Source organism: Thamnophis sirtalis, unplaced genomic scaffold, assembly GCF_051295495.1.
Source record: "Thamnophis sirtalis isolate CommonGarterSnake01/CBP01778 unplaced genomic scaffold, rThaSir2_p1.2 scaffold_1, whole genome shotgun sequence".
NCBI lineage: Eukaryota > Metazoa > Chordata > Lepidosauria > Squamata > Natricidae > Thamnophis > Thamnophis sirtalis.
This window is the reverse complement of record NW_028261381.1, coordinates 27,218,210-27,242,124: the sequence shown is the minus strand read 5'-3', so window position 1 is coordinate 27,242,124 and position 23,915 is coordinate 27,218,210. Positions and strand designations below refer to the sequence as shown.

The 23,915-nt window shown below is 40.0% G+C and overlaps 1 protein-coding gene across 2 annotated transcripts in view; it reads left to right on the top strand.

Annotated features, from left to right (window-relative positions):
• Positions 1–23,915, top strand: part of CSRNP3 (cysteine and serine rich nuclear protein 3) — a 46,422-nt gene that overhangs the window by 8,209 nt on the left and 14,298 nt on the right. For both annotated transcript variants that reach the window (XM_014056841.2, XM_014056842.2), the window contains exon 2: positions 12,130–12,300. In XM_014056841.2, the coding sequence (XP_013912316.2) occupies positions 12,153–12,300 (148 nt within the window). In that variant the 5' untranslated portion in view covers positions 12,130–12,152. The remainder of the gene's footprint in view (positions 1–12,129; positions 12,301–23,915) is intronic.

The following is a 23,915-nucleotide window of genomic DNA, read 5'->3' as shown; positions in this document are numbered from 1 at the left end:
GGCTGTCAGTCTTTGTCTTTGCTCAAACTCAATTATAGAGCAGAGGCAAATTACATTATAAGAATGATACTAAAGCAGGGTGAGGAAATACATACATTTCATGAAGGTTGTTTAGGCTAACATTTCCCATACAGGTGGCTTAGTTTATTTAAAGATGTCTGGGAAACCTGATTGGTTATAAGCTATAAAACCATTATTTATCAACCAAATAATAATTTCCTTTTTTGTTAGCCACCATATACTGTCTTTGCAATTTAACCTGATTATTATATTCTGACATTTGTTTTGCTGACCCTGAATATACATAACTGCAGAGCATTAATTACGTTGACAATTTTATATTAATTTTTAAATCATTTTTTAAAAAACTTTTGGCTTTTTATGTATTATGTTCCATAAAGAATATTTTTATATTCTTAACCATTTTGTTTTTGTTTTGTTGATTTGCTCTACAAATAAGCAAAAGAGAACAAAAAACATAATAATTTCCCTTCTTTCCTACCTCAGTACAGCCAGACATGAGAGCCAGTTTGCTGTAGTAGTTAAGGTATCAGGCTGGAAATTTGGAGTTTGTGAGTTCTAGTCCCATCTAGGGCACAGAGCCAGCTGGGTGACTTTGGGCCAATCCTTTTTTCTCAGCCCTGGGAAAGAAGTAATGGCAAACTACTCCTGAAAAACACTGCCGAGAAAACTACATGCACTTATCTGGGTACTTTCTGAAAATCAGACATGATTCAACAGAAGAAAAAAAATTAAACACTATACAATTTACTGCCTTGTCCCCTACCTGAACAAAAATTGTCTGAATTGGCAAGTTAATTTAGATGGTTCAGGTTATATTATGAAATAGTCTCTGCTTTATTATCCAGTAAAGAGCCAGTTTAGGAGCAGGGTATTGGCAATTTATTATACGTGCTCTTTAGTTTCTGCCATCTGAGGCACCTGCTTTACCAAGTAATTAATAATAGGAAAAGCCCCTAAGTTTTCAGAGCTATCAGTATAATTATCATAATCCATGGATCTGGATAAGGATCTGCACCACTCGGAATCAAAAGAGATCAAGTTTTCAAATGAGCATGGGGGCTGAGATTCAGAGAAAGTGGAGCGCTAATGTAATCACATTGAAGAATTAGTTGTCAGTCATGAGCAGGAGATGAAACCAATCAATTGTATTCCATGATAGTTCTTCATTGGATCCAGGTATAAATACATCCCGTAGAATTGCTAGGTCAATTGGCCATTGAAAAAAACACATCCTGTTTCAGGTACGCCTCTGGAGAATTTGACATATCTTTAGCCTTAAAGGCATTTCCAATTAGGAAATGGCACATTGAAGATGACTCCTGCCGCCATCTTTGGTCCTGCCTTAAGATTTTGGAGTTTGCAGTTAATTCAGTCTCAAGGCCAAATTGGCTTCCAGCATTATTACAGATATATCATGTTGTAATAAAGTGTCCAGTAGAGGTTGGTGGGAGCTTGAGGAATTGTACATAAAATGTTTGTGTGCTACCAGGAAGATGCAATATATAGTTATTATATAAAACATTTTCCTCATTGCAATTAAATTTTCTATTGGGTAAAGCTTTAGAGAAAGACAGAGTTGAAAATAATGAGAAATGTCAGATAAACTGAAAGGAAAACAGACAGTGAAGGCCAAATTCTCCAGCACTAATAGACGTGGTTCAGTGGCTAAGACGCTGAGCTTGTCAATCAGAACAGTCGGCAGTTTGGCGGTTCGAATCCCTAGTGCCGCGTAGTGGAGTGGGCTCCCGTTACTTGTCCAAGTTTCTGCCAACCTAGCAGTTCGAAAGCATGTAAAAATGCAAGTAGAAAAATAGGGACCACCTTGGTGGGAACATCATTCAGTGTGCCTTTGGCATTTAGTCATGCCAGCCACATGACCACAGAGATGTCTTCGGACAGCGCTGGCTCTTCGGCTTTGAAACAGAGAGGAACATCACTCCCTACAGTCAGGAACGACTAGCACATATGTGCGAGGGGAGCCTTTACCTTTTAAGAGACTTTTGCCAGAGACAATATTAATTTGTACTTTACCCTTGTCCTCCTTCCTCCAAACTCTTTTGGTTTTCTCTCTTGTTCCTACCCATATTCTCCTCCCATCCTCAACTTTGAAATAACACATTCTGAAAACTATTCAGTTCAACTTTGTGGAAACATGTCCTGAGGACTTCTCAGTCCTTTAGCTCACCTAATTCAGTTTGTTCCTCTTTACAAACATCTTAGGGTTTTGCTTTTTTTCTGGCTCTGTTTTAATTTCCCCATTGGTCAAATAACTTCCAACAATGGCTATAGGTTGCCCTGGTATAATGCCTATTAAATACCTCTTTATTTGAGAAGCTGTTAAATATAAGTCGTCATTAAGTTATCAGAGAGGTTTTGTTTCAACATATTTAACATATATGATTGCAAATAAGCTAAAATTATTGATATAGTTGAACTGTAAATGAACTATATGTAAGTCTTAGAAATCAAACAATGTTTCTTAAAATATATGGTTGAATAGAAGGTGCTTGTAATGTCTGTTTTGTAAATGAGCATCATTCTGGTACTTAGAAAACATATCAGATGGTTGCTGGTCCACCAGAGTATACAACAGGGTAGAACTAGTCCTGTAGTTAGTTGAATTAAGGTAGCCATCTCAGACAGCAAAGAATGAAGCCCAGAAGCCCAGTTGTTCATCCTAGCATCCCTTCCTTTGAAAGATGAGCGACATGTGTCTGTCTTGTATCTCTTAAATGAATGGCTGGCTTCCAGGAATGATGGAAGCCGCTACTAAATGTTAAGTGGAATCAGTTGGCAGTCTTGGCACGTTCTGAGGAGAGGCTGCATTTTGCTCTACCTTTCAAGCAGTGAAGTGTTTAGAGGCAGCCTTGCAAATAAGGAAGTTGAAAAATTTGGAATGGTGTTCAGCTCCAGTGGTTGCCATAATAAGTGCTTAATGCGAACCAACCTGAAGTTGCATAATAGTACGTGTGCAAAATAGAAAAGAGCTTGTATTTAAGCTCTCCTCCCTCCTGAGTGTAACCTGAAGAGCAGCCTGTGTCTCCTTCCAGTAGTCTGAGCAGAGGATTTCTGACCCTGTCATCATCCCTCACTGCCATCCTTGGTTGAATAATTTTACATACATAATTTTACCATCCCTGGGGAAACTCATACTGGCATGCTTCCTTAAACTAATAAATGTTAATGTAGGTGATATATTAATCGCAATACTGAGTGATTGGCAGGGCCTTGGAAAAACAAAGGAGAAAAGAATTCTTTAAAAAGTCTGAGCTTAGAAAAGCCAACAAAGTCTGGAAATTTAATTCATCCAGGTGTAGTCTTCTTTGTGAACTCTTCTTTGTCTTTTGTGTGTGTGTGCTGTGAATCACAGGTGCGTAATGGCTCAGTGGTTAAAGACACTGAGGTTATCAGTTTGTGTGTGTTCGAGACTTGAGTCCTGCGTGACGGGTTGAACTCCTGTTAGTTGCCCCAGCTCCTGCCCACCTAGCAGTTCTAAAGCATGCAAATGCGAGTAGATAAATAGGTACTACTTTGGTAGGAAGGTAACAGCGTTCCATGCGCCTTGCTGTATAATGCACCAAGGAAAATGTCTTTGGCAAGACTGGCTAAGAACTCCCTTGGCTAAGAAACGAAGCTGAACACAGCTCCCTAGAGTGGGAAATATCTGGACAGGGGAAAACTTTATCCTTTATCTTTATAAGGGAAGCATTGGCTTGCCATAATGATCTGTAGATGATGGTGATGGGAGGGTAAGGAAGGCCAGTGGTAAAATGTGCAATCCCATTGCAATGCGATTCTGTGATGTTTTGTGCTTATATTGCATGCGCATATGAGATGGAGCTTGTGTCCTGATGTTACAATAGGCATTTCCTCATTTGATTGTTTAACAGATCCCATCTACCCCACCCCCACCCTTCTCCTTCCATCCCAGTTGTTTAATTGGAGCTTAGCAATAGCAATAGCAGTTAGACTTATATACCGCTTCATAGGGCTTTCAGCCCTCTCTAAGCGGTTTACAGAGTCAGCATATTGCCCCCACAGTCTGGGTCCTCATTTCACCCACCTCGGAAGGATGGAAGGCTGAGTCAACCTTGATCCGGTGAGATTTGAACCGCTGAACTGCAGATAGCAGTCAGCTGAAGTGGCCTGCACTCTAACCACTGCGCCACCTCAGCTCCATATCTTTACAGTATTTTATTTATGTTTTTTGTTTCGTCTAGTTTTTATCTTTTTAAGATTGTAAGCCACCCAGAATTACCCTGTGGTAAGATAGGCGGCAAATAAAATTTATAAATAAATAAATCTATCATGTCAGAAGAAAAATACAGTTAAAGACATTGCTTTTCCTCTTAGAAATAATGTTAGCCCTAGATAGGGAATCCTATATTTTAAAACTTCCATGCCATGTTTTGATTCGGATCTACCGGGTTTTGATGTTCCTGGATGGTATTGACAATTACATGGATGAATAGATTTTTGAGCTCTTATCTTTTAAAATGTGAAATGGATTTTTAAATGACAGTGCTCGTGTAGTGTTTATCATAGAGCATCCTCAGCTTACAATATATTTTATACTTTCTGCAAAATACCAGAACAAAAAATGAATTAACAAAATAGAATTTTAGCAGCTAATAATGCTACTAGTAATACTAAATATGCTGTAATAGGATAATGAAGAATTCTTTTAATACTCTGAAATCCAGATATAAAGCAGCTAATGACTTTAAAATGTCCTCTCGTCTCTCACCCTTCTGTTTATAATTTACTACGTGAAGATTTCCTTTCAATATTTGACTAGAAAGGATTAGATTAGTCCAAATTCATTATTACAGAATGTTCATCATCAGAAATGAAAAGAAAATATTACCTATAAACATTGCATTATGTAAGATTTGGGTTGGTTATAGTTATTGTATATTTATGAGGCAACTATAGGGGAAGGAGTAGCAGAACCGGAGGGGGGGGGACAAAATTAAAAGAGGGATCAGCTTAGAATCTCTACGTAGCCACAAGCAAACTAAATCCATCCTCCTTGAATTCCATTGACCCATATCTAATGCTCAACAGGTGCTAACTGTTAGTTGAAAATATTCCTGTGCATAGGCTGAGCAGCAATAAATCAGTTTAATTGGATTTTCATGTGTGACTTGGTCTTCCACACCTGACAAAACCCAGTATTGTTAGAATTCAAATATAGAAGACTTAAAATTCAGTCATGAACTTGAGAGGGGGGGGGGGGACTTATTTTACTCAGTCATCACAAAGTTCAGTGCCACCTAGTGGTTATGCAGTGAAATGTTGTTATCCATATAAATTGTGCATTCATGTTGATAATGAATTGGCCACTCATGATTTGCATACAATGTATTAAAAGAGCTGCAATTTTGCCATATTGCATTGCTTTTTTATATTAGAAGTTTGATATACCTTATCAAGTACAGTAACTTTTATTTATCTGGAAACATGGCCGTTCCAACAATGGTCCAGACAATAATAACTTGGATTGTATTCAATGTTATAATATATCAATTATATCCACTTTTATTGACATATATGTTAAAGATAATATTTATATGATGGCAAAGGCATATATCCATGCAGTTTTTTTTGGCAATAGCATGGAATTTTGCTTTCTTCCGTGTATTTGATTAGATCATAGGATGCAATTATACTTGGGTTGATAAGAGAAAGACAAGAATTTGCAGATATAGCAATAGCACTTAGACTTATATACTGCCCCGTAGTGCTTTACAGCTCTAAGTGGTTTACAAAATTCTTAATTTACCAATCTCGAAAGGATGGAAAGCTGAGTCAGCCTTGAGCCGATGAGAATTGAACTGCTGGCAGTCAGCAGAATTAGCCTGCAGTACTGCATTCTAACCACTGCGCCACCACTGCTCTTATCATATCATGCCCAAACAGTTTTATCTTTGAAGTAATCCACCTGGTTATGTTTTACCCCTATGGAAGTGAATACTAATTTCCTTATCTTTTTTTGAAGAAGCTAACCTAGTCATGGTCAAATATGCAATTTAAGGACATTGTGATCTATGACTGTGTTGCATTCTGGGTAAAAATATCTTCCCAGAACATGTGGATCAACTTTGAATGCAAAGCAATGCCAACAATGTATTTTTTTTCCATTCATTTCCAGATACAATTTTAAATCCTTGAGGTTGCCTTTAAAAGCTATAAAAGGCCACCTATCCTGCTAGTACATATGGTCAGGTGAGGCCTTTGGCCTGATCCACTAGTATTTTGAACTTGAAGGCAAAAAAAGGAAAAAGAGCATAATGTGCAGCCCCAGAATTTGGAACTCTGGTTATGTTCATCAAGTTTGTTTCTTTATGGAGATTTTAGGGCTGGGATCTTTTAATTTTCAAGATATTTCATTCATTCTCTATAGTTGATTGTTGTTGTTTTGGCTGTTTTGGAAGGAAAGACTGCGCTTGCTTATAATCATTAATCTAACATGGCCAATTTAATCCTCTTTTCTGGGCTTGCAGATGGACTCGCTGAATATAAATTGAAGGATATCTGTAGAGTAGGCTGCCTGACAAGATGATGGCACAGATGGCTGGCTTCTAAGAGTGTTCTGCTGGGAACTCACTAGTCCTTTTACAACTTCAAGATCCTCTACATACAGCGCAGGCTCTCTGGGGGAATCATTAAATCAAACTGCTAGCAAGCAGCTGGCCTATAGACTATTCCTGAGAGCTAGCTGGCTAGCTAGTTCACAGTTTCCCTTTTCTCCTAAAGTATAAAGAGGGGGAAGGATCTAGGGAAAACTCACTTGGACATAGCATAGAATTTTCTTTAAGCCCATTTCTCTCCTGTCTACCCGTAACAAAAATATAGCAATTCCTGTATCCAACTCTGAAAATCAGAGAAGGGGCTACTATTTGCAATTCTCATATTTTGAAGACATGACCATCTCCATGCATTGCCCATTTTAAGGCACTATTGTTTTTATTTTATTCTCAAACAAGTAAAGGATTTAGATGTTACCTAGGCTGCATGTTGTTTGTATGCTTCCTGGGCATCATCCCTAATTTATATCTAGTTTGCACGTTGCCCAGAACATTTTGATTATGAATGGTCAATGTGCAGAATGTCTCCTGCCCTAATAACAAATGTGATCTAGTGGGCTTTATTTTTTACTGTCTTTTCTGTGGTTCAAATATGTATGGAATATAGGGTCTGAGGACCGATCAATTGTGGTGGAATGTAGTCTTTATTCGCAGGAGAGAGACTGCATTCCAGAAGAAGAAGCAAGGTTTAGAATAGTTTGATTGCAAAAAAGAGAATTAAGAGGCTCCTCTCTAACAATTCCCAGTGCAAATAGTTGCTTTAGTTTGGCAAGATTCTGTCTACAGGTAAGGAACAATAAAAGAAACTACTCAAAAGGAACTCCTTGTGTCTTTCTTAGCTCTTGGGAGTGGGCTGACATCAACTTTCTACCTGAGTAAATTAAGAAAGATCTTACTTTTATTGGACATTATTATTTGTTCAAAATTGCAGTCTTCACCATATAGCAGAGGATTTTTTTGCAGGACAAATTATATAGAGACAAGTAAAGTAAAATCTGTGTGGCAATGTATTTTGATTTGGCACATCACTGCATGCTTATGCAACATTCAAGCCGTTTTAAGCCGTGAAGTCAAATTGCCATTGAATAAACCTAACCCAGGAAAGAGGCACCTTAGCTTCCAAGTTGAGATGAGATAGTAATCAAGGATTCTTCTCTCAGGAAAAAAAAAGTATGATTGCTTTACTTTCATCCTCACATTGTTTAATAGAAATAGATGCCAGAATGGGAAAACTCCTGCTTGAGAATAAATATGCTCACCCAATTATGACCTGAGTCACCTTCTTGTGACATCATAATGTTGCCTGCATTGATGGGGCTCATTTTTCACTTTTGACTACAGACTTTGCCTGTGTGCAGTATAGTACTGAGCATACATGCAGGAGCATCATGGGTAAGGCTATATAATTGGGACAAGCAAGGTAAGGGAATGGAGCGTGGGATTCCCAGAGCTGCCTGCTGGAAGGCATAAAAAGGGATTCATAGCAATGAAAATAAATCAATAAGGCAGAAGCGGCTTTTATAAAATGGGGTTCTTTTGGAATCATTAAGGGCTGAATAAGAGGCATTCCCTTGCTGAAAATATTCATTCATGAACATCTTTTTTTATTCCTGAAAATAGCTTGCCTTTGTACTGTAGTATTCTACAGTTTTCTTTCCCCAAGAGGCTATTTGATTATCTGCATCAAACAGCAACAAAAAAGATAATACACACTAGCCTGTTTAGCATTTTTTTACAGTTCCTTACTCCCTCAGCAATTATTGAATTCAAATTCCTGTCTGTCATTGATTTGATTTGATTTGACCTTGGGAAAAACCCCTGCAGTTGCCTTTCGAGATATGTTTGGTGCCTACGGCATGAACAGATTGATTTGATTGTTTCTCACTGGATTGAGAGAGAGAGAAAAAAAAACAATTTCATGAATATTTATAACCATTTTACTTCTAAACACAGAGGTAGCACCCAAAAACCTCCAGACCACAAGAATTGTAGATGAATTAATCACAAGTAGAAGGTCAGCTTTCCACAATGCACGCAGTACTGTGTACACACACACAAATGTGGGCTGGGAAATGTAGAGCAGGAGAGTAAATTTACTGCTATAAATTTCTGCAGACAGAGAGAGGCAGGAGAGGAGGCCATAGATACAATGCAGAAGGAGTGGCAAGAAAGAATAATTAAAATTGCCTGCTCTTTCTGATAGTACAAGTCTCTTCCAAAAATGAAACACAAATGAAAACAAAATCAAAACATATCATGTAAGTACCTTTAATTTCTCTTAGAGCAGAGGTGTCAAATTCAAGGCATGAGGCCCAGATCCGCCCTTTGGGGTACTTAGATCTGGCCCACGAGTCTGCCACGGAAACAGTGAAGGACCAGCCCGCTGTGCCTCTACCAGCAAAAATGGAGTTCAGGAGGGCAGCACGTGGCCATCACAAGCTCCATTTTTGCTGCCAGAGTGCTCAGGCCACCACAGGCACCCCTGACATAAGTGACATCGAGTTGGCCATGGCCCCTGACCACACACCCCCTCGAGGTTAAACATAACCCTAATGCGGCCCTCAATGAAATCGAGTTTGACACCCCATGTTAAAGAATTTAAAATATTCTGAATGAAAATATTAGGAATATTTGTTAAAGCATTGTCAAGATTTTAAGTTAAAGCATTTTAAAAAATAATTTCCATATTGCAGCTTTGGGTGTGCATGTGTCAGTGGTGGATTCCTACCAGTTCAGACTGGTTCAGATGAACCGATAATGGTTTGGTGGCCTGGGTCGCTGGAACCAACAGTGCCCCAGGTCTGCCACGCCACCGAACCAGGTTCTCCGGGCAGTGCTGTAGGTGCAGCCATCTTGTTTTACAGTTCCGTTCATGCACAGAACATTTTTTATTCTACTACGCATATGCGCACACTGTGCATCAAGTGCTCATGGTGTGCCCACGAGCAAACCGGTAGTGACTGCCGGAATCCACTCCTGGTGTGTGTGTGTGTGTATACACACACACACACACACACACACACACACACACACACACACAATATTTTAACCACACAAGGGAAACAATTGCAACAATCTGAATCAATCTGGGGAAGATGATATTTTGGTCCCCTGAAGTCTGAAAGAGTGGCTGGAACAGTGAGAAATCTGACATGAGTGTTCACTACCTACTGTATTTTTTTGGAGCATGATGCATCTTTTTACACCCCACCCCCCAAAAGGGGGTGAAATCTGGGTGCGTCTTATACTCTGAATGTAGCTCCATCCAGCTGCTCCGCACGTCGCATTTTCGGGGGCTTCCATGCGGCGAGGGTCCTCACTTTCACATGGGGCCTGATTCCCAAAGCTGCCAAGGGAACTGCAATGAAATAGACTCGCCGCCTATTTTCTCCAGGCCAGTACCGTCAGCTGGGGGAGGCAGGGAGAAAAGGGGGCAGTGCAGTCAGGCGAGGGCGCATGAACCAGGCACAGACAGAGGACAGGCAGATTAGAGGCAGCCGACCGATTGCCAGCTTGCCGGCTTGACTGCTGGCCACCCAGAGTGCACAAGCAGCAAAGGAAACCCATGTCGTGGCTGCCGCTGCCTCCTGTCTATGTGCCTCTAGGAGGCCGAGTAGCGGCAGCGAGATGTTTCCCTGCACAGAATAACCAAGAGAGAGAAGTGGTGGAGCTGCCAGACTCAAGAAAGATGTTCAGGCACAATTTGGGGGTGGCAGGTGGGGCAGGGTATGAGACGGGGTGGGACATGCATCTTATTCAAGTTTGGCAGCTCCACCACTTCTCTCTCTCAGCCACTGTGTGCAGAGAAACATCTTGCACAGTAAAGAAAAACTTCTCATAAAGTTTTTCTTTACTGTGCAAGGTTTTCCCTGCAAAGACCAGCCGAGAGATGCAATGGAGCTGCCAGACACTATTAAGATGTGCATTTCGTGGTGGGGCAAAATTTGGGGATGGCAGGTGGGGCGAAGAAGTGCCCCGGGCTCTGCTGGACTCTCCCCTCCCCTCGCTCATTGGGGCGGGGATGGTGAAACTTCACCCGGTGCACTGCCTCTCCTCTCCTATCAGCTGTTATCCAGGAGAGGGGGCGCGAAACCGTGGTTGCTGGCAGTGACACTTAAGGGCGTGGGCAGTGGGCTCCAAGAAGCGGCTGCCAGGGCACCCCATTCCCTGCCTCACCTGCCACCCCAAAATTGTGCCCCACCATGAAATGTACATCTTAATAGAGCCACGACGCAGGTTTCCTTTGCTGCCTGCGCACTCCGGGTAGCCAGCAGCCAAGCCGCCAAGCCGGCAATCAGCCGGCTGCCTCTAGTCTGCCTGCCCTGTGTCTGTACCTGGCTCCTGTGCCTTTGCCCAACTGCACTGCTCTCTCGCTTTTCTCCCTGCCTCCCCCAGCCAACGATGCTGGCCAGGAGAAAACAGGTGGCGAGTCTGTAGAGGAGGAGGAGGAGGATGCGTGGCTCTGCAATATGCACTGGGGAACTGGGAAGGAAAGCATTTTCAGGTGACAGCGCATGCTGGAACTGCCTGCCACCTGAAACACAATGCACCTGTTTGGCCTCTGCACACGGCCTTTTTGGAATTGGGAAGGGGACCGTACAGCCCCAAAACACTTTCATTGAAAAGGCTTTCACTGCAATTCCCCAGGCAGCTTCGGGAATCAAGCTCCGACCGAGGCAACGAAGATATTAGCCAGATGAATACTGATGGATGCTGCTGGGAAAGAGGCAGAAAGGTTTTTTTCCTAATTTCCTCCCCCCAAATGAAGGTGCATCTTATACTCCGAAAAATACGGGTAGTTGTGTTCATTTCCCAAAACTGGCTCTTTCCAATATTGAGGATCTCTGGGCTATTTTACAACCCTTCTGACAAAAGGGTTTTTTTTCATTGCCATTTTAACCTTTAACAGTCGCTAAATGAACTGTTGTAAGTCGAGGACTAACAAGAAGAACAAGAAGAATGCAGCTCTTTCTTTTCTACATTGCAATCGGCTGTTTTGGTAATTCAGAAGTATTTCATTTCAGAACCTTTGAACTCTTTGAAATAATCAACAAAGCCTGTATTGTACATGGAAAAAAAAAAAGATCTGAACTCAAACCAAAGCGTTTCAAATTTAAACTATTGGGACATAGACACAAACATCAACGTTGATTCAAGGATTAGTTTTGCATGAAACTAATCAGTGAACCACCATGTGAATGGCATTGGGTATTTTAATTTAGATATAAGTTTAAAATACAGCCTTTACACCAATTATTTCAGTAGTCAGAGTTTACATTTTTTTACATTAAAAGGAGGGAAATCACAGTAAGTTTTCTTGGTCCAAATGTTAGTGGTTGAAGCTTACGTTTAAAAAAAATTAAAAGGAGGGAGGAGGGAAGCACAGTAAATGTCCTTGGTCCACATACCTTAATGCTACTGACCATTAATTCATTGAGTATAAATCTCAAGATCTTAATTGCTTCGTCTGCAGTAGAAAATTTCCTTGGCTTCATTGCGTCTGTTCCCATTGCAGGTACATGTGACAGTAGTGCAGCTATGAGTGGAATTTTAAAGAGGAAGTTTGAAGAAGTTGATGGCTCCTCACCCTGTTCTTCCGTGCGGGAATCAGATGATGACATCTCTAGCAGCGAAAGTGCTGAGAGTGGTGATAGTGTCAACCCTTCCACTTCAAATCATTTTACCCGTAAGTAGTACAGTTACATTGCAAGGGGTTTTCTGCATTATAGACTATGAAAGTCAGTGCCTACGGCTTCCTCTGTATTCACCCAGTTTACTACTGTACTGGAAATAGATTGAGTCCCAGAGCTGGCATCTCACAACTGGGGCAGTTGAGAAGTGTCCTCTGGGTGCTTTCCATCATATGGAGCAGATCGTTTGTATGAACTGGGTTTTAGATTGGGATTTTTAGATTGATTTAATGGGCACTCTTTAAATGTTTGCCATGGTGGACATAGCCAGTCTCAAAACACACATTTCCAGAAGGCAAATTGGTAAGGGTGTTCCACACAATACATCTAGCATCCATCGTAGCATGTTCCCAAGACTTCAGTTGACTTTGCCTTTTATCTGGGCAAGTGGGTGCACCTTCAGATAAGACACTAACTTCCATCCAGCTACCATTTTTATTTATGAACAATTCTACTAAGATCTGTGTAGCACTAGGAGTCACTGTTGGATATACAGTTTAGATACTGAGGCTGTTGCTTTCATTTGCAACATGTTTATTTCCATTTAAAAAAAATAATAAAATAACTTGGTCAGGGATTTTAGCAGACATTAAGGAAGATGAAAAGGGATGTGGCTAAGATGCTGAGTTTGTTGATCAGAAAGGTTGGCAGTTTGGCAGTTTGAATCCCTAGCGAATCCCTACTTGACCCAGCTTCTGCCAACCATGTAAAAATACAAGTCGAAAAATAGGGACCACCTTTGGTGGGAAGGTAACAGCGTTCCGTGCGCCTTTGGCATTTAGTCATGCCAGCCACATGACCATGGAGACGTCTTCGGACAGTGCTGGCTCTTCGGCTTTGAAACAAAGATAAGCACTGCCCCCTAGAGTCGAGAATGCCTAGCACATATATGCAAGAGGAACCTTTACCTTTACTTTTTAAGGGCGATGATGGCAGGCACACTGATGTCCAAAGATGTCAAAACTGGTGAAACAAGGTCTAGAATATAAAACAGTCTCCAAGATGGCTTTTGTCAAGTTGTGTGAAAGCTTGCCTTTCAGATGATTGTTCAGCTGTTTCATTTATCATTCGGTTGTCTGAGCCGCACAAAGCATGATCTGCAAAGAATGTTATAGGATGCTCTTTTTAAAATCTTATGAATGCTTTAATCTCATGGATATTATTAGTTTAAGTCATTTGTATTTCAGATTCTTCTGTCTCACTGGCTGATGTGAATACTGTGTTGTGATTAGAAAAATGGGTAGAAGTCATGGAACTTTAAATAATCAAATAGGGTTAGTGGAAAACCTTGGACCCAAGTATAGCAATCTAGCAATAATTACTACGGTTATTAGCTTATGGTAAAATGTTTAATTTGCTTATTCCCTATTTTCATCAGTGTTTATAATTTAAATAATAACTCTAATAATCCAAACCTATATTATTATATAATAGTTTAATGGGTTGAGTGAGAGCTAGAGTCTGTGCTTCTGCAGCCTTTGCATTATAAATTCTGAGTAATCAAATGCTAAGCACAAAGTTTGTATAAATGAACTTGGCTCTGCAAAATCTAAGAAAGCCAATTCAGTCCAGTCATCTGACTCATGTGGTCTCAACTCTGTAAATCATATTTATGGTTTCTGCTTATGAGACTAATCTAATAATTAAAGATTGATTGCACCGGAGATACACTTAAGTATGAAAGTATTGAGGACCAAATGTCAATTCTGATGGCTTCCTGGCAAGAAAAGAAAACGACAAAATATTCTAGTTGTGTGAATATAAATGTGAAAAGGAGACGGAGACAATGATAGAGCAGTTATTTGTGTGAAATCTCCTCTTACTTTCTGGCAAGGAAGGAATAGAGCCCTGTCTGAAATCCTAGAGAGACACTACCAGTTGGGTAGAGTCTCTCTGGCCTTCCAGATATCATTATAATTTACATTCTGTTGTCCTAGGCCATCTACTATGTTCAGTAAGGTGGTTATTTCAAGATACAGTGTAATTGCTCCTTGCCTAAGTAGTATTGAAGAAGAGGAACCAATGGTCTCATTTGTTATATGATTATTTCTTCTGTTCTTTTGATTGGGGATAGAAAGGAGTGGCAACATGATAACCAGTGGGATATTTTTGGTAAGAAGCTATACAGTGAAATGTACTGGCAAAACTACTTAGAAGTAAGAAGTAAGAACACAATGTGATGAGTTATAAACATATTTAGCTATGTCTAGCTATAGATTACAACAATGTTATTTGAATTGGGGCTGCACTGAGTTAAGTTGTTGAGTTGAGATTAGTTGAGTTGAGTTGCAGAAGAATCTTAACTTGGCAACTACAGTAAATAACACTATTTGCCAGGTAAGTTGCCACATAAAGTTCCATTGAGATTTGTATTGAAATTATAGTATATTATAAATAGTGCCATCCCTGGTGTACATTGACAGTTGCTTGATATCTTGCCAACTTACCTCCTTGGGGACAGGAATAGTTCTGTTTTTATAATGGTGATAAATTATGGCTGTATGAGGTAGCATTCCAGTAGCATAAAGGCCAACTTTAAAACCATTAATTTAATTGGCTGAAAAGTCTGTTTTACATTTCACAGTTACATGCATTGAACTTAATCGTTTTGACTCGTACATAAATGGGCATTTCTCTGTGTTTCTTTCTCACACAACAAAAGCACCCAGACAGACATATTTTAAAAGCAAACATTATACAATGTTCTTCCCCCTTCCTCATGTCACAGGAATCTCATTAAGAGACCACTGTGGTAATGTTACTGTTATTTCCTAATTAATCAGGTTAATTAACCAGAAAAAAAGAGGCATTTTCCAAGTGGGAGTCACCCCTCTATTCCAGACTCTGCATCATTTTCAGAAGTTAACCAGTAAAGTTCCTTCTAGTCCATGCATAACCGCAGTAATAGTTAACGTCTCATTATATGTTTTTTCTTTATTATTATTATTATTTGTCTGTCAAACATGTAAATAAATAAGTAAATAAATAAATAAGGTCACCGATGCCCTACAGAAGTAAAGTTCTTCATAAGTAAACCTAACTGAGTGTGACAGTTATGTGGGCATATAATTGCAGTTCCAAAAGATAAATCAAAATAGAAGAAAGCCAAATACAGACACTTTTGCTTGCTATTATACAGGTGAAACTCAAAAAATTAGAATATCATGCTAAAGTTCATTTATTTCAGTAATGCAACTTAAAAAGTGAAACTAATATATGAATTAGACTCATTACATGCAAAGCAAGATAGTTCAAGCCGTGATTGTGATGATTATGGCTTGCAGCTCATGAAAACCCCAAATTCACAATCTCAGAAAATTAGAATATTGTGAAAAGGTGCAATATTCTAGGCTCAAAGTGTCCCACTCTAATCAGCTAATTAAGTCATAACACCTGCAAAAGGTTCCTGAGCCTTTAAATGGTCTCTCAGTCTGGTTCAGTAGGAATCACAATCATGGGAAAGACTGCTGACCTGACAGTTGTGCAGAAAACCATCATTGACACCCTCCATAAGGAGGGGAAGCCTCAAAAGGTAATTGCAAAAGAAGTTGGATGTTCCCAAAGTGCTGTATCAAAGCACATTAATAGAAAGTTATGTGGAAGGGAAAAGTGTGGAACAAAAAGGTGCACAAGCAGCAGGGATGACCACAGCCTGGAGAGGATTGTCAGGAAAAGGCCATTCAAAAGTGTTGGGGACTTTCACAAGGAGTGGACTGAGGCTGGAGTCAGTACATCAAGAGCCACCACACACAGACAGATCCTGGACATGGGCTTCAAATGTCGTATTCCTCTTGTCAAATCGCTCCTGAACAACAAACAACGTCAGAAGTGTCTTACCTGGGCTAAAGAAAAACAAACCTGGTCTGTTGCTCAGTGGTCCAAAGTCCTCTTTTCTGATGAGAGCAACTTTTGCATTTCATTTGGAAACCAAGGATCCAGAGTATGGAGGAAGAATGGAGAGGCACACACTGCAAGATGCTTGAAGTCCAATGTTAGGTTTCCACAGTCTGTGTTGATTTGGGGAGCCATGTCGTCTGCTGGTGTTGGTCCACTGTGCTTCATTAAGTCCAGGGTCAACGCAGCCGTCTACCAGGAGATTTTGGAGCACCTCATGCTTCCTTCCGCAGACGAGCTTTATGGGGATGCTGACTTCATTTTCCAGCAAGACATGGCACCTGCCCACACTGCCAAAAGCACCAAAACCTGGTTCAATGACCATGGGATTACTGTGCTTGATTGGCCAACAAACCCTCCTGACCTGAACCCCACAGAGAATCTATGGGGCCTTGACAAGAGAAAGATGAGAGACATGAGACTGAACAATGCAGAAGAGCTGAAGGCCGCTATTGAAGCATCCTGGTCTTCCATAACACCTCAGCAGTGCCATAGACTGATAGCTTCCATGTCACGCCACATTGAGACAGTAATTGCTGCAAAAGGGGCCCAAACCAAGTACTAAGTACATATGCATGCTTATACTTTTCGGAGGTCCGATATTGTTCTATGTACAATCCTTGTTTTATTGATTGCATGTAGTATTCTAATTTTCTGAGATGGTGGATTTGAGGTTTTCATGAGCTGTAAGCCATAATAATCACAATTATGACAAATCACGGCTTGAACTATCTTGCTTTGCATGTAATGAGTCTATCTCATATATTAGTTTCACCTTTTAAGTTGCATTAATGAAATAAATGAACTTTTGCACGATATTCTAATTTTTCAAGTTTCACCTGTATGTAGCTAACTGTAGTTGCTTTTCTCAATCTTTGTAAATATCAAACAATGTACTGAGGTACCACTGTAAATATTATATTCCTGATATTTACAGTGGTATCTTGGTTCTCATTGTTTTTACACAGCTCTGCATACATACATGGGGATTCAGAGGAGACAAGGAAGGCCCAGCAATGATTTGTGCGTCAAAATGTCGTGACATGTTTGATGCAGCTGACATGCTCACTTCGGATGTCATAAACATGTTATTTGTGCAAAGATGTCAGCATTTAGATGACATCACAATTTCCTTTGGTTGCTTCTGAGTGGGGAGGCAATCATTTATCATGATTATGCTGTTTAAAAAAAACAGTAAGAAAATTTGTTTAGGTTGGGTTCCAATCTAGATATTTCAAGGAACTATCTAGGATCACTGCATCTTATGCAGAGACCTGTAGTGTTCTGTGTACCTGCATAAATTCCCTCTTGCTGAGATTCTCTTACATCTCATTTCATTACTTAAAAAACCTCTGAGTACCAAGGAAGGAAGGAAGGAAGGAAGGAAGGAAGGAAGGAAGGAAGGAAGGAAGGAAGGAAGGAAGGAAGGAAGGAAGGAAGGGATTAGTGTTCTGACCCAGGCTTCACAAAATCACAAAACGGACTCCTTGTCCCCCCAAAACCCCTTTTTATTTGGCTAATGTGAATTCCTAGCATTCACATACAGAAAAGTCCCGGCAAAAAGCCGTTCAAGGGTGAATTGCAATAGCCAACCTTATCAGTCCTTGGACAGTTGCCAGGCTGATAGCTTCCAGGCTCAACACTGTACAATGAAATACTTGGCAAGGAGTCTCTGTGAGGCACCAACTCAAATAAGCAAATCTTCACACTAACAAATGAACTAATTGTCTCCTGCAAACACTCCTCCCCTTTCGCTCCTATTTATTTCCTGTGGGAGGGGCCATTCAGCGTCCACTTGTGCCTTTACTTCTGAGTTGACCCCTGTTCTATAATTGTTCCCTTCCCCTGACAGCTCTGCGCATGGGCACATCGGGAACAGGCTCCAGCTGTTCTTCTGCCCCACTTATCTCCGACTCCGAAAGCAGCTGATAAATGTCGGATGGCCCTGGTCCCATCTCTGCCTCCGATGCAGAGACTTGATCAGAGCCCTCCCCAGACTCCAGGACTGATCCATCTTCCTCCCCAACCTCCTCACTGTCTGAGTCTGCCGCTAATCTGCTGGCCGCTGGGGGGCCACAATAATTAGGAGGCAAAATGACTATCTGAACCTCTGAATTTTATTGATTTTAATTTTTTCTTCCAAATCTGGTCCCTCAAAAAAAACCAAAACCCCTCTGTCCATTCTTTGATATCATAACATCACCAGTTACGTCCCATGTGACCCTAAAACCAATCAGATTAAAATGTAACCCCATTGCTACAAGTTACAAACTACTGTCCTCTAATTTAATCTGGATTTTGTATGAGCATGAATTGCTACAGCAAATTATGTCTAAAAATCGCTTCTTTACCAGCCTAGACTGATTTGCTGCCATATTTACCATTTGAGCATCTAAAATAAGATTTTAGCGTAATGGCATGCACAAACTATCATGTTTGTTCAAGGGGAAACCAAGTCATCCCTAAGTATCCCCAGAAGCTGAATTGCCAACTACTAACATTTCCTTTCCCTGAACGAAATTTCACTTCATTCGCCTCAAGCTTATTGCTGATTCCAAACATCAGCTCGGGATTTATTTATTCATTTATTTGATTTTTAAGGCTACCCATTTGCTGTCGCAGAGGGGAAAAAGCTAGCTGTCATGAGAATTCTGATGCCACTGTATTTCGGCATTCTGAATGGCAGCTAATAATTCCATGCAGGTATATAAATGAGATAAGGGGACAAATGCCTTCCTGTCTGAATACATTCCCCTGCGCCATCAGTTGGAATCTGTCAATGAGGCAAGAATGTCACTATTGTAAAAAATGGCCGTGTATCCCTTGTCTGAATAGACAAGCCAGCAGAATCCTGTAATCAGTGATATTAGATGCCATTTAGAGAGATGACCAGCCTTCTCTCCTCTGCTTCTGCTTCATTTGCATTGCACGCAGTGTTGATTTACATAATATAGATAAGACCTATACAATATGAATTTTATTTAAATCCAATTTTGTTTATGAATCTTGCATGTTAACCGAATCCAAAATGCGCTTCATCTTAAGAAATGACCCCCTCTAGTACACAAAATGAACACATTTAGGGTGAGGGAATATGAAATCGATTAAGATATAGATTATAAAGTTCGGTGTGGAAGAAATAATATCTATAGAAATAAAAATAATCCAGCTGGGATTACTTTTTGGAATAAACCAGTACAGCTTCTGAATAAAATGTTAATGCTTGGGCTTCCTCAGAAGCATAGATAAATAGATGGCTACAATTGTGAAAGAATTAGAATTAACGATGAGTACCAAGGTACCACTGTAAATATCAGGAATGTATTTATAGTGGTACCTTGATACTTATCATTAATGGATTCTGGGAGGTGTGATGAGTACCAAAAATGATGAGTACCAAATAAATGTGTCCCATAAAGAATAATGTAATAAGTCACATGGCAGTTGACACTGACAGCACACAAACTGTAGTTTGTGTGTTGCGTATCAAACAAACAATGAGTACCCGGACAAAATTTTCACGTCAAAATGTGTTGAGTACCAAATTTGATGAGTTTCAAAGTAGCTGAATACCAAGGTACCACTGTACCTAATGATGAAAAATATTTAATCAAGGCTACTATATCTGGGCTACAAAAATTGGGAGGATCTAGATGGCAACAAATACTTTTTTATGTTTGCTTTTTCTTTTCTTAATCCCATCTGTCTTGCCCTGCTCTCCTGCAGATATGTTGAGATTATGACTCCAAAAATTATTTTCTAGTCTGTTGACTGGGAATTTATTATTCATTTGTGTGCATGTTTAACATTTTGCCCTCAACCAGTCTGAGTGGCTTGCAAACTACAAAGCTGTATAAATTAAAGTATGGAAAATTAATAACATAAACAACAACAGATGGGTCACTATTCAGGCATAGATTTTGTTCCCAAATGCCTCTCCAGAGAACCATTTTTTTTACAACATGTTGCAAATACAACAGGGGATGTTTCAAACATTCTAGATCAGTGTTTCTCAACCTTGGCAACTTGAAGATGTCTGGACTTCAAGTCCCAGAATTCCCCAGCCAGCATTCGCTTCAAATCGCCAAGGTTGAGAAACACTGTTCTAGATGTTTGCTGAAGTGTGTGTGTGGGGGAGTCATAATTGAGATACAAGATCCCTATACATGACATTCATTCAGATTTGGTAAGGCTTCCTTACTGATCTCACTTGGATGGGCATATTCAACTTGGAGAAAGGAGCTTTAGAGAGATCTAAGCCCTAAGGCCAGGGGTGAAATTCAGCAGGTTCTGACAGGTTCTGGAGAACCGGTAGCAGAAATTTTGAGTAGTTCAGAGAACCGACAAGTACCACATCCGGCTGGCCCCAGAATGAGGTGGGAATGGAAATTTTGCAGTATCCTCCCCCTCCTATGCCCACTAAGCCATGCCCACAAAACCTGTAGTAAAAAAAAAAATGAATTCACCACTGCCTAAGGCATACAAATAGTTTCAACGTACAGTTTACTGAAATTACAACAGCATTGGAAAAAAGTGACTTACAACCAGTCCTCACACTTATGACCATCATAGTGATGTTGTGATCAAACTTCAGTTGCTTGGCAACCAGCATGTGTTTATGGTAGTTGCAGCATCCCAGGGTCATGGAATCACCATTTGGCATCTTCCCCACTGGATTCAGAGAAGCAAAGTCAATGGAGGAAGCTGGACCTACTTAATGACCACAAGATTCACTTAACAACTGCAGTGGTTTGCTTAACAACCATGGCAAAAAGGTCATAAAAATCATTTAACAACAGCTTTGCTTAGTATTGGAAACTTTGATCCAAGTTGTAATTGTAAATCTATATTGCCTGCATAAGGCTTTAAAGCATAACCAGTATTTTGAATTGCACTGGAAGCTAATTGGTAGCCAATGCAGCATCTGCATTAGTGGTGTTATATAGGCAATTATAGGCACTCTCAATAATTAAATGCTAAGCCAGATGAAGCATCCAAAAAGTGTTCAAGGACTGGTTCATGTAGAGTTACGGTATCTATCCAAGGGCCCTAAGAGCATGTGTGAAGGAAAGGAAAGCTTCCTGTTCCAGAACTGGCACACACAAAATAATGATGGAAGCCCCTTTATGGTTCAGCTCCTCTGGAGTGTAGCAAGTTGAGGAAGGCTTGACTGAATAGTGTCACGTACCTATTATCCTCAGGATCCTGGGAATCCCTTTCATGAAATTGAGTCAAAAGAGCTATTTATTCATGGAATACACAAACATGTCTTTGCAAAAAGATAATTCTGTAGTTAAAAGAGTATTTAAAATCCATTTGGATTTGTTTGTGCCTGTAGAGAATCTCAGTCACCCAGGTCATGGTTGTCCTAAAGGTGCCTTTTTTCAAGAGGCAACTAGACTTTTTTGTTTTTACTTTTGAAGATGTTTCGCTTCTCATCCAAGAAGCTTCTTCAGCTCTGAAGGAACCAGGCGCACTACTCAGGTGACCCTGAAGACACAGATAAACCTCCCCGTGCTTTAATGACCCTCTAAAAGGATGCAGATTACCAGCTGTCTGCAAGGAATATAAATCCTTCCATTCTTCATGTTCCTGTCAGAGCTGAAGAAGCTTCCTGGATGAGAAGAAAAACCTTTGGGACGTTCAGATTTGAGTTTGCAGATATCAACATAGAAGGCCTGTTGTCCGCATACAGTTCAGTTCAATAATATTGCCCTTGTTATGCAGGTATAAAAACACACATTCAGCTCCTTCTGATTTTGAATTAGTGGTCTTGAGGGGTCCGATTCCTTTTCCTGAGCTCTTACAGACTTCCCATCAATCATAGCTGTCTAACTGTATTAAGGCATCTCTGACATAAAAAAGGAGAAAAAACATATTTGGAGTAAGATTTAAGTTCAGGTCTCAATTTGATAGAAGTGTGCCATTGTTGGATTTGATTTTTTTAAACTATATATGTTTAAGATGATAGTAATCTTTTATAAGGACAGGGTGGTTCAATGTCTTAAGACGCTGAGCTTGTCGATCAGAAAGGTCGGCAGTTTGGCAGTTCGAATCCCTAGCACCGCGTAATGGAGGGAGCTCCCATTACTTGTCCCAGCTTCTGCCAACCTAGCAGTTCGAAAGCATTTAAAAATGCAAATAGAAAAATAGGAACCACCTTTGGTAGGAAGGTAACAGTGTTCTATGCGCCTTTGGTGTTTAGTCATGCCAGCCACATGACCATGGAGACGTCTTTGAACAGCACTGGCTCTTCGGCTTTGAAACGGAGTCAGGAACGACTAGCACATATGTGCAAGGGAAACCTTTACCTTTAATCTTTTATCCAGGTAAACGTTCCTGGGATTGTTATCTTGAAGGCCCTTTTGAAAAGTTGAGATTACCACTGGAAAATTTCATCTCATTAAAGCAGCTGTGACACTTTTATTGTGCCAGCTGTGCTGCTTGCTGGATCATTTGCAACCAAATTTAAAACCTTCGATTCGGCCCGTGTGGCCCTTAAGATGTTTAATGGATATATTTCCTCCTTGCTTGCCTTATAGGACAGGCAAGTTAATGAGTAGAATAAAGAGGAACTTTTCTTAAATAGCCTGAGAACACTTTCTTCATGGAAGTTATGAAGTTTATTTATTCATTTGTTATTAGATTTTTATTCCACCTTTATCACTTTATAAGTAACTCAAGGCAACAAACATATATGCACCAAGACAAATTCCTTGTGTGTCCAACTAAACTTGGCCAATAAAGAATTCTCTTCTCTTCTCTTCTTTCCTCTTCTCTTCTCTTCTCTTCTCTTCTCTCCCCGCCCCTCCCCTCCCCTCCCATTCTATTCTATTCTATTCTATTCTAATCTATTCTATACCTAATACTCCTTCCTCTTCCTATTTTCTCCACAAAAACCCTATGAAGTTGGTTGGGCTGAGAGAGGCTGACTAGTTCAAAGTCATTCTAGCCCAATTTACCTCACACAATTGTTATTGTGAGGAAAAATATGGATCTGCAGGAAAGCTCTCAGAATCTCTCCTTTTCTCCTTTTCTCCGTTTGAGTTGTATTTTATGCAACTGCAACTTTTTCTGACTTGAACTGAATGAAATGTCAGTTTTCTTCTTGTTACTGGCTTTTATTAATTTTATTAGGGTTTTTTTCCTGCTTTTTTTAGAACTGTTTTTATTATTCTATCTATGAAATTACCTTCTATGGGTTTGCACTTTGTAAAACAACATATTTTAAAGAGATATAAATGACAAAATACAGCTAGTCCTCAACTTACAGCAGTCCCATTTAGTGACTGTTAAAAGTCAGAACAGCACTGGGGAAAAAGTGACTTATGATCGTTTTTCACACTTCATATCTTCATACCTTTCTGTTCTTGCAAACATTCTTTCTTCTACCACATTCATAACTTGCTTTATGGTTGGTTATTTTTCTTTAAATTTGTTGTTTCCCTCATTTTGAGAATTTCATCCACATTCCATCTAAACACAATTTTCTTGGTTTTTCTCTTCAACATATTTCAACATATTATACAGGTAGTATTTGACTTACAACCATTTGTTCAGTGACTATTCCAAGTTACAACGGCACTGAAAAAAATAACTTACGACCATTTTTCACACTTACAACTGTTGCAGCATCCCTGTGGTCATATGATCAAAATGTGGATGCTTGACAACTGGCTCATATTTATGACAGGTTGCAGCACCTCAGGGTCACATA